General features: G+C 35.7%; 1 protein-coding gene across 3 annotated transcripts in view; it reads right to left on the bottom strand.

The window, feature by feature from the left end:
• Lrp1b (LDL receptor related protein 1B) overlaps positions 1 to 14,093 on the bottom strand; it is a 2,026,300-nt gene that overhangs the window by 411,712 nt on the left and 1,600,495 nt on the right. For all 3 annotated transcript variants that reach the window (XM_021181392.3, XM_029472167.2, XM_029472172.2), the window contains exon 42: positions 1,738 to 1,927. In XM_021181392.3, the coding sequence (XP_021037051.1) occupies positions 1,738 to 1,927 (190 nt within the window). The remainder of the gene's footprint in view (positions 1 to 1,737; positions 1,928 to 14,093) is intronic.

Raw genomic sequence — 14,093 nt, 5'->3', positions numbered from 1 at the left:
GACACATAGATAGAAATGAAATAACTTCTCATAATAGAAGCTCCCCTCTATAGGAAATGAAGGCTGTTACTGAACACAATGCAGGGACAACAGATTGTGAAGACCTGAGCCCCAGGGAGTACATTTGAAGCATAGCTCCTGCATCTATAACTCAGAGAACATCACAGGCAGGGGAAGGATCAGAAACATTGTAAGAGCCAGTGTCCCAGAAAGTCGATGGATGTGTGATTGCATCTTAGAAATGGCTGCCTAAACAAAACCGTGTCAATAATATCGAGACATGTTGTCATGGAAGAGAAAAACCTCATTGAAAAAATATGAGCAACGAATGTTTGCAGAAAGAGGGAGATTAGCTTCTCCCAGGGATCAACTCCCCAGTTGTTATCCCATACAAAGAGGTCAGCTCTGAATCTGAAAAGACACACACTCACTCACACACACACACACACACACACACACACACACACACACACACACACAGAGAGAGAGAGAGAGAGAGAGAGAGAGAGAGAGAGAGAGAGAGAGAGAGCAACAGAGAGCCAGAGACATGCAGACACATAGAGAGACAGAGAGACCGAGATAGAGTCAGAGACACAGATAGACACACACACAGAGGAAAAAGACAGGAAGTGATATAAGTAATAAAGAAAAAAGTCTATCAGTTTGATACCAGGGGTCATAAAGGGGGTTGGAGTGAGTAGTCATAGGAAGAGGTAGAATGAGGAAAGGAAAAAGGAAAAATAAAGTGGCCTAATTATATTATAATTAAAAATGGCAAAAGATTGAGAGATTAGGTATTAGTTTCAATTTTTTCTTTCACATCCTCATCACTTTATAACAGAGTGAGATTTGAGAGATGGATTTCTACCCAACTGCTTTGTGCTTCAGTTTTCTTGTAGTGATGTCCTTTATGATATCACTCACTTCTACCATTTCCTTATACATTTTTTTCTCAGAATTATTTTTGCACATTCTCCTATTGGGAATTTCTTACAGACACTAATCTAAATTTCTGGACAGTGTACCAGATCGTGGATACAGGTAAAAAGACAGGTATACACAGGAATTATTTCATTGTTGTTTGTTTGTTTACTTTCAATTTCTTTTGGATTGTATTTTGATCCAAAGTTATAGAAATTATTGGTTAATATGGAAAAAATTAATTTAGGTATAAGTAATACATTCTTTGTAAATTAATAAAGCAATGCACTCTATGAACCATATAACTTTCTGCATTTTCACTTTCATCATTTATACTAGTTATTATCAAACCTATCCCAAAGATAATACCCAACATTTAAGTAATACATATTTTAATTATCCACACAATGCTGCTGCAGAAGAAGAAGAAGAAGAAGAAGAAGAAGAAGAAGAAGAAGAAGAAGAAGAAGAAGAAGAAGAAGAAGAAGAAGAAGAAGAAGAAGAGGAAGAGGAAGAGGAAGAGGAAGAGGAAGAGGAAGAGGAAGAGGAAGAGGAAGAGGAAGAAGAAGAAGAAGAAGAAGAAGAAGAAGAAGAAGAAGAAGAAGAAGAAGAAGAAGAAGAAGAAGAAGAAGAAGAAAAGAACAAGAAGAACAACAAGAACAAGAAGAACAAGAGGAAGAGGAGGAGGAGGAGGAAGAAAGACTTATAGGAAGTACTTTTCAAAAAATCTTTATCTTTAAAGCTAGTTCTCTTCAAAGTGCAAACAGTAATCCATTCTCTTTACTATAATGCAGTTATAATAATATAGCCTCTTACTTTTGGCATTCATCTAAAGCTAGCACATGAGGGTGATCATCCTCTGACATGGTGATGACTGCTTCCCTGTCAATCGCTCCGGGCCGAGTTTGGTCTACTGTGTGCCTGGTGATGGACGATGTGCTGGAGCTGGTCCAGTACAGAGTATCCCAGGCTCTGTGATAGGCGAGGCCCTCAACAGAGCCCACATCTGATGGAAGAAAGGAGACAATAAATCACATTTTATTTTAAAAATCCTTCTGACAGAAACAGTATTCAAGATGAGTATAAATACCCTATTTTGTCAACCATTTCTCTATAAATTCTGTGAACTGAAAATGTGATTCAAATGTGATTCGTATAAGTAATATATTAGGACATATAACAAGTTATATTCAAGGTGATATGTGTAAGTATATGAATGTGTATACAGTGGGGAGAAATAGGTATCAAAAAGTTATTGAATACTTATTCATTCAGATATGAAAACCACAAATACGTTATTGCCCTTTGGTATAGGAAAGTGATGGTATTTCATTTTGTGTCATAATTAATTTTAATAAGTACATAGAACATAAAATTTTAAAACATTGTGAAAATCACTAGCCAGAAAGACGACATGGATTTGATGGTGGTGAGTTTTCTGATGTGGCTACAGATCTATACATTTAAAGTATCACCAAATGCATCAGACCAACACTATCATCAAAGCCAAATGGGCATCTGGCTTGCTTCTGTCAGTCATCGTAGACAGTATTTGAATAAGCTAGGCAGCAAGGTGTTTCATCCTGTTTTACTAATCTATTCTAAAACACAATGATTTCAATTGAATTGGTCTCTAACACACACTACAAATGCAAAAAGAGAACCAGAAGTACAGAATTTAACAGGCAAGAGTGATGGGTTGAAAAAAATGTGATCATGGCATCCTGTTGTAGAACCACAACATCCCAATATCTGGACAACAGAAGAAGCAGCTCAGCTGTTCTCAGAATACACCTTAGTGTACAATACAATCCTTACTCTGTTTCTCTTTGTCCTGTGCTCAGTACAACAAAACTTATACTCATGCCACACCCAGATGTAAAATGGCAACGTGAAGTATTGTGCTTTTCTACCCAGAAATCTCACAGAAAAAGTACTGAGTTCTCACAAATATCGGTGGATATTAAGGGTTACTTTCACATTTCACAAGTGTATTTAGAGGTTTCATAAGGGTACAAATAAATGAACAATTAAGAATTTCGAGGCTAGGTTTCTTACATATGATCCATTTGTAGAAACCTGTTTAGATCTTCTACATGAAAAGGAAATATCTAAGAATAAATTAATAGCTGTTGCTGTTGAACACTTTTATCTGCTACAAAACGGAAGCTGTTTTGCACATGTTGTTTTATTTTGTGAGTAAAAATCCTCTAAAAGTTCTATGTTCTTTTTCCACGAAACTGAAGTTTATTGCCAGTGGATTCATACGAATAAAGCAAAATTTTTACTCCAGATCTATCTGTATCCAACTTCTTGTTGTTAATAGTGCCTCCTTTGGGGATGCATGAGAGACATCTGTTCTCAATAGAAACCTACATGGAAACAAATAAATGAGTCGCTGGTTTCAATTTGTGTGCCTCTAGAGAAATTGTGTAACAAGCAATTTGCCATGATAGCCTCCCTTGACACAGGAATCAATCAGCGTAAAATTAGTACAGAAACTTAGGCCAGAGACAATGGAAAGAAGACCAAACAACACATATGAAGAGATCTGTGCAGGTGATTTTCCATTGAATCACATGCTACTTGTTGGGAGTATGTGTTTGATAACTGCTCTTCAGGTATTAATTACAAACCTCTTGCTATATTACTGCATTTATATAATTTTATATCATTGATAAATATACTAACCATTATTGGTAATGTTTTTTTCATTACAGACTTTTACCATATATGGGGAAAATGAGAAATGGCCCATCTCTGAACAACTCAGAACAAGTTTATTAAACTTCCTTCCTCCTGCATGTCCCTGTGCAGGTGCTTGTCAAGTCCTCTTTCCTCTTTCTCTTGCCAGTTTAAAATAAAAAAAAAAAAAAACAAAAAGAAAAAGAAAAAGAGAGAAAGCATTGCATCTCAAGTGAGAGGAGATATATGGTCCTATTCAAACAAAACCAGACGATGGAAGAACACAGTATGTGTGCTGTTCAAGGACATTCATTTTGAGTTGATAAATATGACAATTTAACTCTGGTCATTTAAATGAGAATGTGCTTGATAGGCCCTGACATTTGAATGCTTAGTCCCCAGTTGTTATTACTGTTTGGGAAAGTTTAGCAAGTGTGGTCTGGTTGGAGTAAGTATATCACTTGGGAAAGACTTTGAGACATATAAACGACCCACCATTTCCAGTTCGCTTCTTGTGCTTTAAGTTTGCTGTTTAAGATGGGAGTCCTCAGCTTTCTGCTCCAGGCACCATACCTCACTACCTGTCCAGGATTCTTAATCCATATGGAAATAACATTAAGGAAAACAAACTCTTCCTTCTCTAATTTATCCTGGTTATATTATTTTATCACAACAATAAAAAATTAATTAATACACTCACAGTTAAACTAACTGGAAAGGGATAGATTTTACAAGGTTTGAGTAATGTATCTCTTCCCCCTGAAGAATATTTCCATACGAAATTGAATTCTGTTAAAATATATAAAGAGAATAAGAAAGTAGAATGAGTTTCCAAATGAAATCTTGTAATGCTTCTCAAAAATTTGGGCATATATATATATATATATATATATATATATATATATATATATACTTGAGCAAAATCATTTGAATATGTAAGAATGTCTTATGCATGTTTTTCAACATTGCAGAGTCATATGGCATGTGTCTATCCACATATGTACATACCTATATGCATTTGAGTATTGAGTTCCCAAAATGTTCCATCAGCCAGCATAAGAAGTTTGAGATACTGATGCTGGTAGGCAATTATATAGTTAGCATAACATTGATATTTATTCTATCACTCAGACTGTAAGTATCAAGTCTAGGAGATTGTAAAAGAGTTATATTTTGTTGGAAATTAAGGTATAGCCGAGAAAAAAATGACAACAAGGCTGTTCCAGTAGGTTCATGTTTCTCACCTCAGTAAATGATTGTGTTTAGGCAGGGTACATAGTAAAAAACACAGCTTCCTCACTACATATACTTCCATCACATAAGTACATAAGTAGTCCTAATCATCTTTGTCCATTTGAGGTATAGCAGTTTGTTTAACAAATAAGGGAGAAGACTTAGTCAATTTTATAAAAGGGAGAGGACTGGACTGCAATTAAATAAATTAATAAGTAATAAAAGAGATCAGAAAATCAGTTTTATGAATATAAATATGTCATATTTGAACACAGTTATATGAAATATAAAAATTAGTTAAATGACTATAACATTACTTCCTATATACCGATATATGTTAGTATATATTAATATATTGTACATTACATACATATATATACATATATGTGTGTATATATATGTAAATATATACATACATACACACACATATATATATATATTTATATGTATATATACAACTTTAAGTATTGTCAAGTGACCTGAAAAAGAATTACAGTTAGCCTCAGTCACCTCTATGGTCTTCCCTGATGTAAATTACAGCCAGAGAGAAATGATGGGTAGGAATACAAGATAAAATGGCAACCACAACTTCTCTAATTCTAGTCAGATTAAAGGTTTTCTGCACTTTCCTTCATTGTAAACACAATGATACTTGTACGTTCCTAATCATTTTACTAGTGTCATTTGTTTGATAAGATCAACGAAACTAGATTCCAAGCATATCAGATACAGTAAAGCTTTTTGTTAACTATCTTTGGAATTGAATCTCATCCAGGTAAAAGTTTAGAAGGATGCTATAAATCTTTGGACTGTCTGTACTTAAAGGATGTTTTAATTTTTATCTTATTTACATTCAATTTAAACTCCAATGATCCTAGAACAATTAAATTATACTTACCTGTATCTCCTTGATTGCCTTACAAGGCCTAAAATTGAGCAAGATTTGAAGTCTAAATGTTTCAATGCTCTGTCAGTAGCCATATTGACTAGCTATTTATCTTATAAATAATTTTTGGTTCTCATCCTGAGAAATAAATATCAAGTAGCTACATAGATATTAGAAGCTTTGGAGACAATTGAGGATAGAACTTCATTTTCTCTGATGACACCAGAAAGGGAGTCATTACGACTCTACTCTTTCTTAGTATTTAACTAACCCAATATGAAAAGGTATAGATATCTGGGCGTTGTTGAGGCTCATTAAGGAAAACCCATTTCTCTTCAGTTCAAATAATAGAATCAGATTATATCTTTAACCTGAGTGAAAACCCAACATTCCACACTGGCTAAAATATTATATATCATTTTCCCCTGTCTTAAGAATTAATCCAATTATGCCTGTCCATGACTCAAGCAGGAGCCAACACCTCTAGAAAGCTGATTCATCTGATAGCATCTAAGCAGATAAGAGAAATAATGTCCCTTATTGTGACAATATGGTTACAATTCTATAACTTCCTCGCTTGGTTGCCCTCAGATCTTAACGACTAAGCCTAGCTGAATTCTTCTACTGTTTACTCCTTTCTTTTCAATTTTTCTTTGGACAATGACACAAATACTAAGTATACATTCCCTGAGTCTTTTGGATTTCTATCTCTTTTTTTTCGTATCTAATGATTTACATACAAATCTTCATTGCTGAATTTGTTAGTTTCTTTGAGTTCTAACTCAAAATTAATAACTTTTCATTAGATATCAGCTAAATTTTAAAGCATGTTTGCCTTAATATTTTGAGTGTTTTTATTTTCACTGAAAATACTCCCACACATATATACACATACTACATACACACACACACACTCACACGTGTGTGTGTGCATATACACATGCACACATACTGTATATATGTGCACAAAAATATATATACATACACTCATGCACGTGCACCCACACATACTTTATTGCTGAATGTGCCTACTTTAATTATCTTTAACTCAAATGCCATGGTTTCTATCCCCATTTTCAATCCCCTCCTTCTGACAGTTGTCAAGATTTACAACTTGCCTGCCCTGTTATTTTTTTCTCTCAAACTAATAAAATGGTCCTAGAGATAACCTCTGTATTCATTTTAAAATTATTTTATCAACAGAAGTAGGAAAACCAAGAGCGGACACTGATCTCTTATTATAGTCACTATGCAAAAATATTTGTGAAAGCATCTAAGCTTTAAAGGAGGGAGAAAAGCTATATCTAACTATGGATGACAAGATCTCACATATACAAAAGTTTGAGTTACCTGGAAGTGGGGGAAAATAGGCTTCTAAATGAGTATCACTATAACAATGTTATGCCATATACAAAGGACATAGAATTGTGAAATAGAATTATGTCCTGAATGTAGAAGGTAAAGTAGAAAACAGTTGGAATAGGCTGTCTTCAACACATCACCATGCCTTCTTCAAGATGACAAAAGTACAGATTGCAAAAGTAATTCCAACCCATGGATTTTCATCTAAATTAAAATTAAAATGTCCATGCTTCAAAATAGAGTAGTTCACAAAATAGTGAATTCAGATTGGAAGGAGGAAACATTCACAAATCATTTACATCACAAAGGACATTTGTACAAAATATATCTAAAAGCTCTTACAGGTCAACAGCAAAGTAGACAATAATTCAGTAGAAAAGTGATCAAAGGCATAATGGACATTTTTTAAGGTAACAAATCAGAGCAGGTGGGCACATGAAAGTGGATCAACATTGCTAGTCACCCAAAAATAAAAAAACAAATCAATAAAAATCATACCTCATATCAACTATGATGGTAGAAACAAAGACAAGATTTCACAAAGCTGTAGAAGAATTAAAAATACCATTTATCAAGATGGCCATTTTTACTATATTAATCCTACCAATCTAGGAGCATGGAAGATTTTTCAATTTTCTGAGATCTTCAATTTCTTTCTTCAGAGACTTGAAGTTCTTGTCATCAAGATATTTCACTTGCTTAGTTAGAGTCTCACCAAGATATTTTATATTATTTGTGACTATTGTGAAATGTGTTATTCCCCTAATTTCTTTTTTTTAAAGATTTATTTATTTATTATATGTAAGTACACTGTAGCTGTTCGCAGATACTCCAGAAAAGGGTATCAGATTTCGTTAGGGATGGTTGTGTGCCACCATGTGGTTGCTGGGATTTGAACTCGGGACCTTCGGAAGAGCAGTCGGCACTCTTAACCACTGAGCCATCTTGCCAGCCCCCCCCCCCCCTAATTTCTTTCTAAGCCTGTTTATCCTTTGAATAGAGGAAGGTCACTGACTTGTTTGAGTTAATTTTATATATAGCCACTTTGCTAAAGTTGTTTATCAGGTTTAGGAGTTCTCTGGTGGAATTTTTGGGGTCACTTAAGTATACTATCATATCATCTGCAAATCGTGATATTTTGACTTCTTCCTTTCCAATTTAAATCCCTTTGACCTCCTTTTGTTATCTAATTGGTCTCACTAGGACTTCGAGTACCATGTTGAATAACTTGGGAGAGAGTGGACAGCCTTGTCTAGTCCCTGATGTTAGTGGGATTGCTTCCAGTTTCTCACCATTTACTTTGATGTTGGCTACTGGTTTGTTGATAATTGCTTTTACTTTTACTGGTTTAGGTATGGGCCTCAAATTCCTGATCTTTCCAAGACTTTTATCATGAATGGGTGTTGAATTTTGTCAAATACTTTTTCAGCATCTAATGAAATGATCATGTATTTTTTTCTTTGAGTTAGTTTATGTAGTGGAATAGATTGATGGCTTTTCTTATATTGAATCATCCCTGCATCCCTTGGATGAAGCCTACTTGATCATGATGGATAATCGTTTGATGTGCTCTTGCATTCAGTTTGCAAGGATTTTATTGAGTATTTTTGTATCAATATTTATAAGGGAAATTGGTCTGAAGCTCTCTTTCTTTGTTGGGTTTTTGTGTGGCTTAGGTATCAGAGTAATTGTAGCTTCATAGAATCAATTGGGTAGAGTTCCTTCTGTTTCTATTTTGTGGAATAGTATGAAAAATATTAGTATTAGGTCTTCTTTGAAGGTCTGATAGAATTCTGAACTAAACCCATCTGTTACTGGGCTTTTTCTTTTCTTTTCTTTTCTTTTTTTCTTTTCTTTTTTGTTTTTGTTTTTGTTTTTTTTTTTTGTTTGTTTGTTTGTTTTGGTTGGGAGACTGTTAGTGATTGCTTCTATTTCTTTAGAGGTTATGGGACTGTTTAGATCATTAATCTGACCCTGATTTAACTTTGGTACCTGGTATCTCTCTAGAAAGTTGTCCATTTCATTCAGATTTTCCAGTTTCATTGAATATAGGCTTTTGTAGTAGGATCTGATGATTTTTTTGATTTCTTCAGTTTCTCTAGTTATGTCTCCCTTTTCGTTTCTGATTTTGTTGATTTGGATACTGTTTCTGTGCCCTCTGCTTAGTTTGCCTAAGGATTTATCTATCTTGTTGATTTTCTCAAAGAACCAGCTCCTGGTTTAGTTGTTTCTACTTGGTTGATTTCAGCCCTGAGTTTGATTATTTCCTGACTTCTAATCCTCTTGGGTCTATTTGATTCTTTTTGTTCTAGAGCTTTCAGTTGTGCTGTCAAGCTGCAGTGTATGTTCTTTGTAGTTTCTTTTTGGAGGCACTCAGAGCTATGAGTTTTCTCTTAGCACTTCTAGAGCTAATATCCAATATATACAAAGAATTCAAGAAGTTAGACTCCTGAGAACCAAAACCTATTTAAAATGGGGTACAACCTATTTAAAATGGGGTAAAATGTTCAACATCCTTAGTCATCAGGGAAATGCAAATCATAACAACACTGAGAGTCCACTTCATTCCTGTCAGAATGGCTAAGATCAAAAATTCAGGTGACAGCAGATACTGGCAAGGATATCAAGATAGAGGAACACTCCTCCAATTTTGGTAAGATTGCAAGCTGGTACAACCACTCTGGAAATCAATCTGGCGGTTCCTCAGAAAATTGGCCATAGTACTACCTGAGGACCCACTAATATCCTGGGCATATACCCAGAAGATGCTCCAACATGTAATAAGGACACATGCTCCATTATATTCATGGCAGCCTTATTTAGGATAGTCAGGAATTGAAAAGAACCCAGATATCTCTCAACAGAGGGATGGATACAGAAAATGTGGTACATTTACACAATGGAGTATTACTCAGCTATCAAAAACAATGAATTCATAAAATTCTTAGGCAAATGGATGGAACTAGAAAATATCATCCTAAGTGAGGTGACCCAATCACAAAAGCACACATATGATATGCACTCACTGATAAGTGGATATTAGCCTAGAAGTTCAGAATACCCAAAATATCATTCACAGACCATATGAAGCTCAAGAGGAGCTTCCTCAAGGAGGAAGACCTAAGTGTGGATACTTCCATCAAAATACTCAATGGAGGAGATACAGAGACAACGTGTGAAGCACAAACTGAAGGAATGGCCATCCAGAGACTGTCTCACCTGGTGATCATACCCACATACTGTTACCAAACACAGACCCTAATGTGGATGCTACCAAGTGCTTGCTTATAGCTGTCTCCTGAGAGGCTCTGCCAATGCCTGATAAACATAGAAAGAGGATGCTCACCCCCATCCATTGGACTGAGCACAGGGTCCCCACTGGAGGAGCTAGAGAAAGGACCCATGGAGCTGAAGGGGTTTGCAGCCCCATAGTAGGAACAACAATATGAACCAACTAGTAACTCCTAAGCTCCCAGGGACTAAACCACTAACCAGACTGCTCATAGAGGGACCCATGGATCCAGCCACATATGTAGCAGAGTATGACCTTGTGGGACATCAATGAGAGGAGAGTTCCTTGGTCCTAAGAAGGCTCAATGCCCCAGTGTAGGGAAATGCCAGGACAGGGAGGTGGGAGTGGGTGGGTTACTGAGTGGGGGGGAGGGGAGTTGGAATAGGGGGATTTCGTAGGGAAACAAGGAAAGGGGATAACATTTGAAATGTAAATAAAGAAAATATCTAATAAAAATAAAATAAAATACCATTTGTGTATATTATTTATGGGAACAAGAAACTTTTCAGCCCCACTGTAAAATACGTTGAATATGAAGTCAGTGTATTTCAAGCAATTCCAATAGTATACTCAAGAGAAATAAAAACATGTATCTGTGTACAGTACTGCTCACAGCAGCTCTGCTCATAAGAGCCAAAGGCAGAAATTATCCATACGCCAATCAAATGATGAGCAAGTAAAGAAAGTTTTTTTAAAAAGCAGATACAATGAAATGTTACTAAAGAATAAAATATGAAATACCAGAGTATGGTAAAATACAGAAACGTCTTAAATGTATTATTTTGAAAAAAATGTAGATAAGTTGCCAAAGGGCATACATAATTTTACAATAATATTCAGAATGGGCAAAACTTACAATTAAAATATACTTTTTTTTTTGTCTTGTGGTTAGTAGGCAGAAAATAGGAGGTAAGGTAGAATGTTAAGAAAGTTATTAGCAACAGGGATGTTAGTTTATTAATTGGATTTTAGGTGATTATATTTTCAGAATGGAGGTAGTGAATATACTCCAGCTACTGAACTGTGCACATCAATTAGATGAGTATGTGGAATGTGAGATTCATCTGGATGAACACTCTCTGACTCTTCAGGTTGACTTAGTGAAGCAGATCCCCATGGCCTGAATCTCATTCTGGTCTATCTTTGAGCAATATTTCAATTGTTCTGAGCCCTTATAGTAATTTCAGCTGAGAAACAGTTATCAAAAAGAGTATATCATGCTTATCATTAAAATATATATATATTGGAATGGCAAATAAGGAATCCAGCTTTCTTGTGGAAGAAGGAGCTACTTTCTTTCTCTGGCAGAAGGGGGACCTAAGGTGCCCATTGACATATCATGGGTCATGCCAGACTCAGTGTCCCTAGTCAAATTATAAGAGGGCTACTCTAATTGTAGGCTTGGATCTGATTAAATGGCTTACCTTGGGGTTCATGGTTATATAATTTTAACGGGCTAACGCAGATCTCTCTCTCTCTCTCTCTCTCTCTCTCTCTCTCTCTCCTGCTGTTTTTTATGGAATGTAGCATAGAAATGTTCATCCTCCCCTTGGCCAATTAAAAAACAAACAAAACAAAACCTAGCATTTCTCGATGCCAACATAGACAAAGACCTTAAATATTTAGAATATTCTTCTTCTACAAAAAACAAAAAACAAACAAAAACAAATAAAAAACCAGACTGTAGCTGAGATGGTCTTCCAAAACAGAGGGGAACTGAACCTACATTTCTTCAGCAAGAATGACTGGTTATGGCCTTGGGAGAAACAAGTTGTTTGTACACTAGCAAATATGATAGAATTAGACAGTCTTTGGCAGAAAGAAGAAAGAACCTCCAAGGAAGAAAATACGTAGGCCAAAGAGGGCTGGTTTGAGTCCTGGTTCAGCTATTTATCTTGGGTAATGGCTCTTGTCTCCATCCTATTCAGCTTTTTAACATTCTGCTTATTCTGATAGGGCCTTGCCTCTTAAATGGCCTAATCCAATTTGTTAAATATATACTAATGTTAAACTCCTTGTCCTCAGGACCCAGTATAAATACTTATAGAATCAAGAAACATAACATAAATATGCTAGAATGCCCAAGACAATTGGAGAACATAATGAGAAAAATTTATTTGTTAATCCTCACTCAACATTCAGCTAAAATTAAGGTCAATGTGACCCTCAGGTGGGTGCAACATTTACAGAAACTCAAACTCACCTGGCATTTTTCTTTTTGATAATCAAGGCATTGTGTTCCCCTTCCTGATCAGACAGAAATATCATGGTGACACAACTGTGCCCTAGTCATATTAAAAGTTCACATTTTGTCATGCTTTCTAATACCCACTACAACTATATCCACAGCATGTACCAATCTTGTGGTTATATTTTTATAACCCCCTTGTTCATTCAGCTATAAGCTTCTTTTTTAGACTTGTAGTAACAAGATTATGTGTCCTTGTTTAGAATTGCTTGGTTCAATAAATATTTTGAGAAGGTTAGGCTGACTCCATGATAGGCTTCAAATACCTCAGTTTCCAAGAACCAGGCAAGTCTAGGCAATTCCAGGCAGGCCACAGAAGCTGTCTGCCCCCTGCCTGAGGCAAGGACAATGGGTCAGCAGCAGTTTCTGGACAGCCTCCATAACCTCGTAATGGAATGCCCTTAGAGATAGAGTAAGCCAACCTACCTGGGATTTCCCAATAGTTTTAGATTGGGCCTACAAGGTCACTTGAAGCTCTCTCTATCTTGTTAATGGCAGACCCCAGAATGCTTGACTTATGCAAAATAAAACACTCTGTGTTTACATACTATTTGAGTTGGGGGAGTCAATTTTTGGCAAAGAACATGTCAGGTACAGTACTGACTGTGAGTTTGAATTCAGTTAGGATGACTAAATAAAATCATATCTAAAAAAAAATAAAGGAATGAAGCAAACAAACCATTAAGTCCTACATGTTAGCCAAGGCTCTTGACTCACTTGGTAATTATTTAAACTGAAGCAGGCCTGATGGCACGGACCTATAAATCCAACTACTCTAGAAACTGAGACAAGAGGATCAGTTTTCAACTATTTTCAACACTTATATGACTACAGAGAATGTTCAGACAATGTAGCAAGACTGTCAAAAAATAAAAAAGAGAAAGAAAAATAAAAATTTTGATATATCTATATTTGGGTGACAGAATAGTTAGTGTACATAGTAGTAAAAATATTAGTTCTAAAGTCATAAACATGGATCAAAAATTGCCTTTTTCTCTTGCTACTACTACAGAAATCTCAGAAATAAAAGGAAAGACTAAGTCCTGGATGAACCTCAGACTATCTGGATTTCATGAACAAATGGAGCAAACCGTTGCCACCAATAAAACTGAGAGTAAATGTGTCCAGGATCCAGAAAACAGCATGAATTCCAAGGTGCCTGAAGCCTTGTCATTACCAGGAAAGATAAGAACATTACCTAAGGCATTTAAGGAGAAAACGACAATTAATTCACCTTTCTATGTTCTTGAGAAAGAGTTACCTCTGCTCATTATTAGGTGCAGAATACAATCACCACCTCCAAGTACAAGTCCCATACAATCCCATCAAAGTTGTACTCACAAAGACAGGGAGAGAGGAATGTCCTACCATGTGATGTTAACCACATTAAGACATGGGTATCTGCAGGGTTTTCATATTTATCACATTTTATTGTTGCTTCTCCTGACACACTTTGCTTAAGATGT

This window comes from Mus caroli, unplaced genomic scaffold, assembly GCF_978045245.1.
Source record: "Mus caroli unplaced genomic scaffold, Mus_caroli_1 scaffold_2, whole genome shotgun sequence".
NCBI classification, from domain to species: domain Eukaryota; kingdom Metazoa; phylum Chordata; class Mammalia; order Rodentia; family Muridae; genus Mus; species Mus caroli.
Note: the sequence above shows the minus strand (reverse complement) of the source record. Positions and strands in the feature narration are given on the sequence as shown.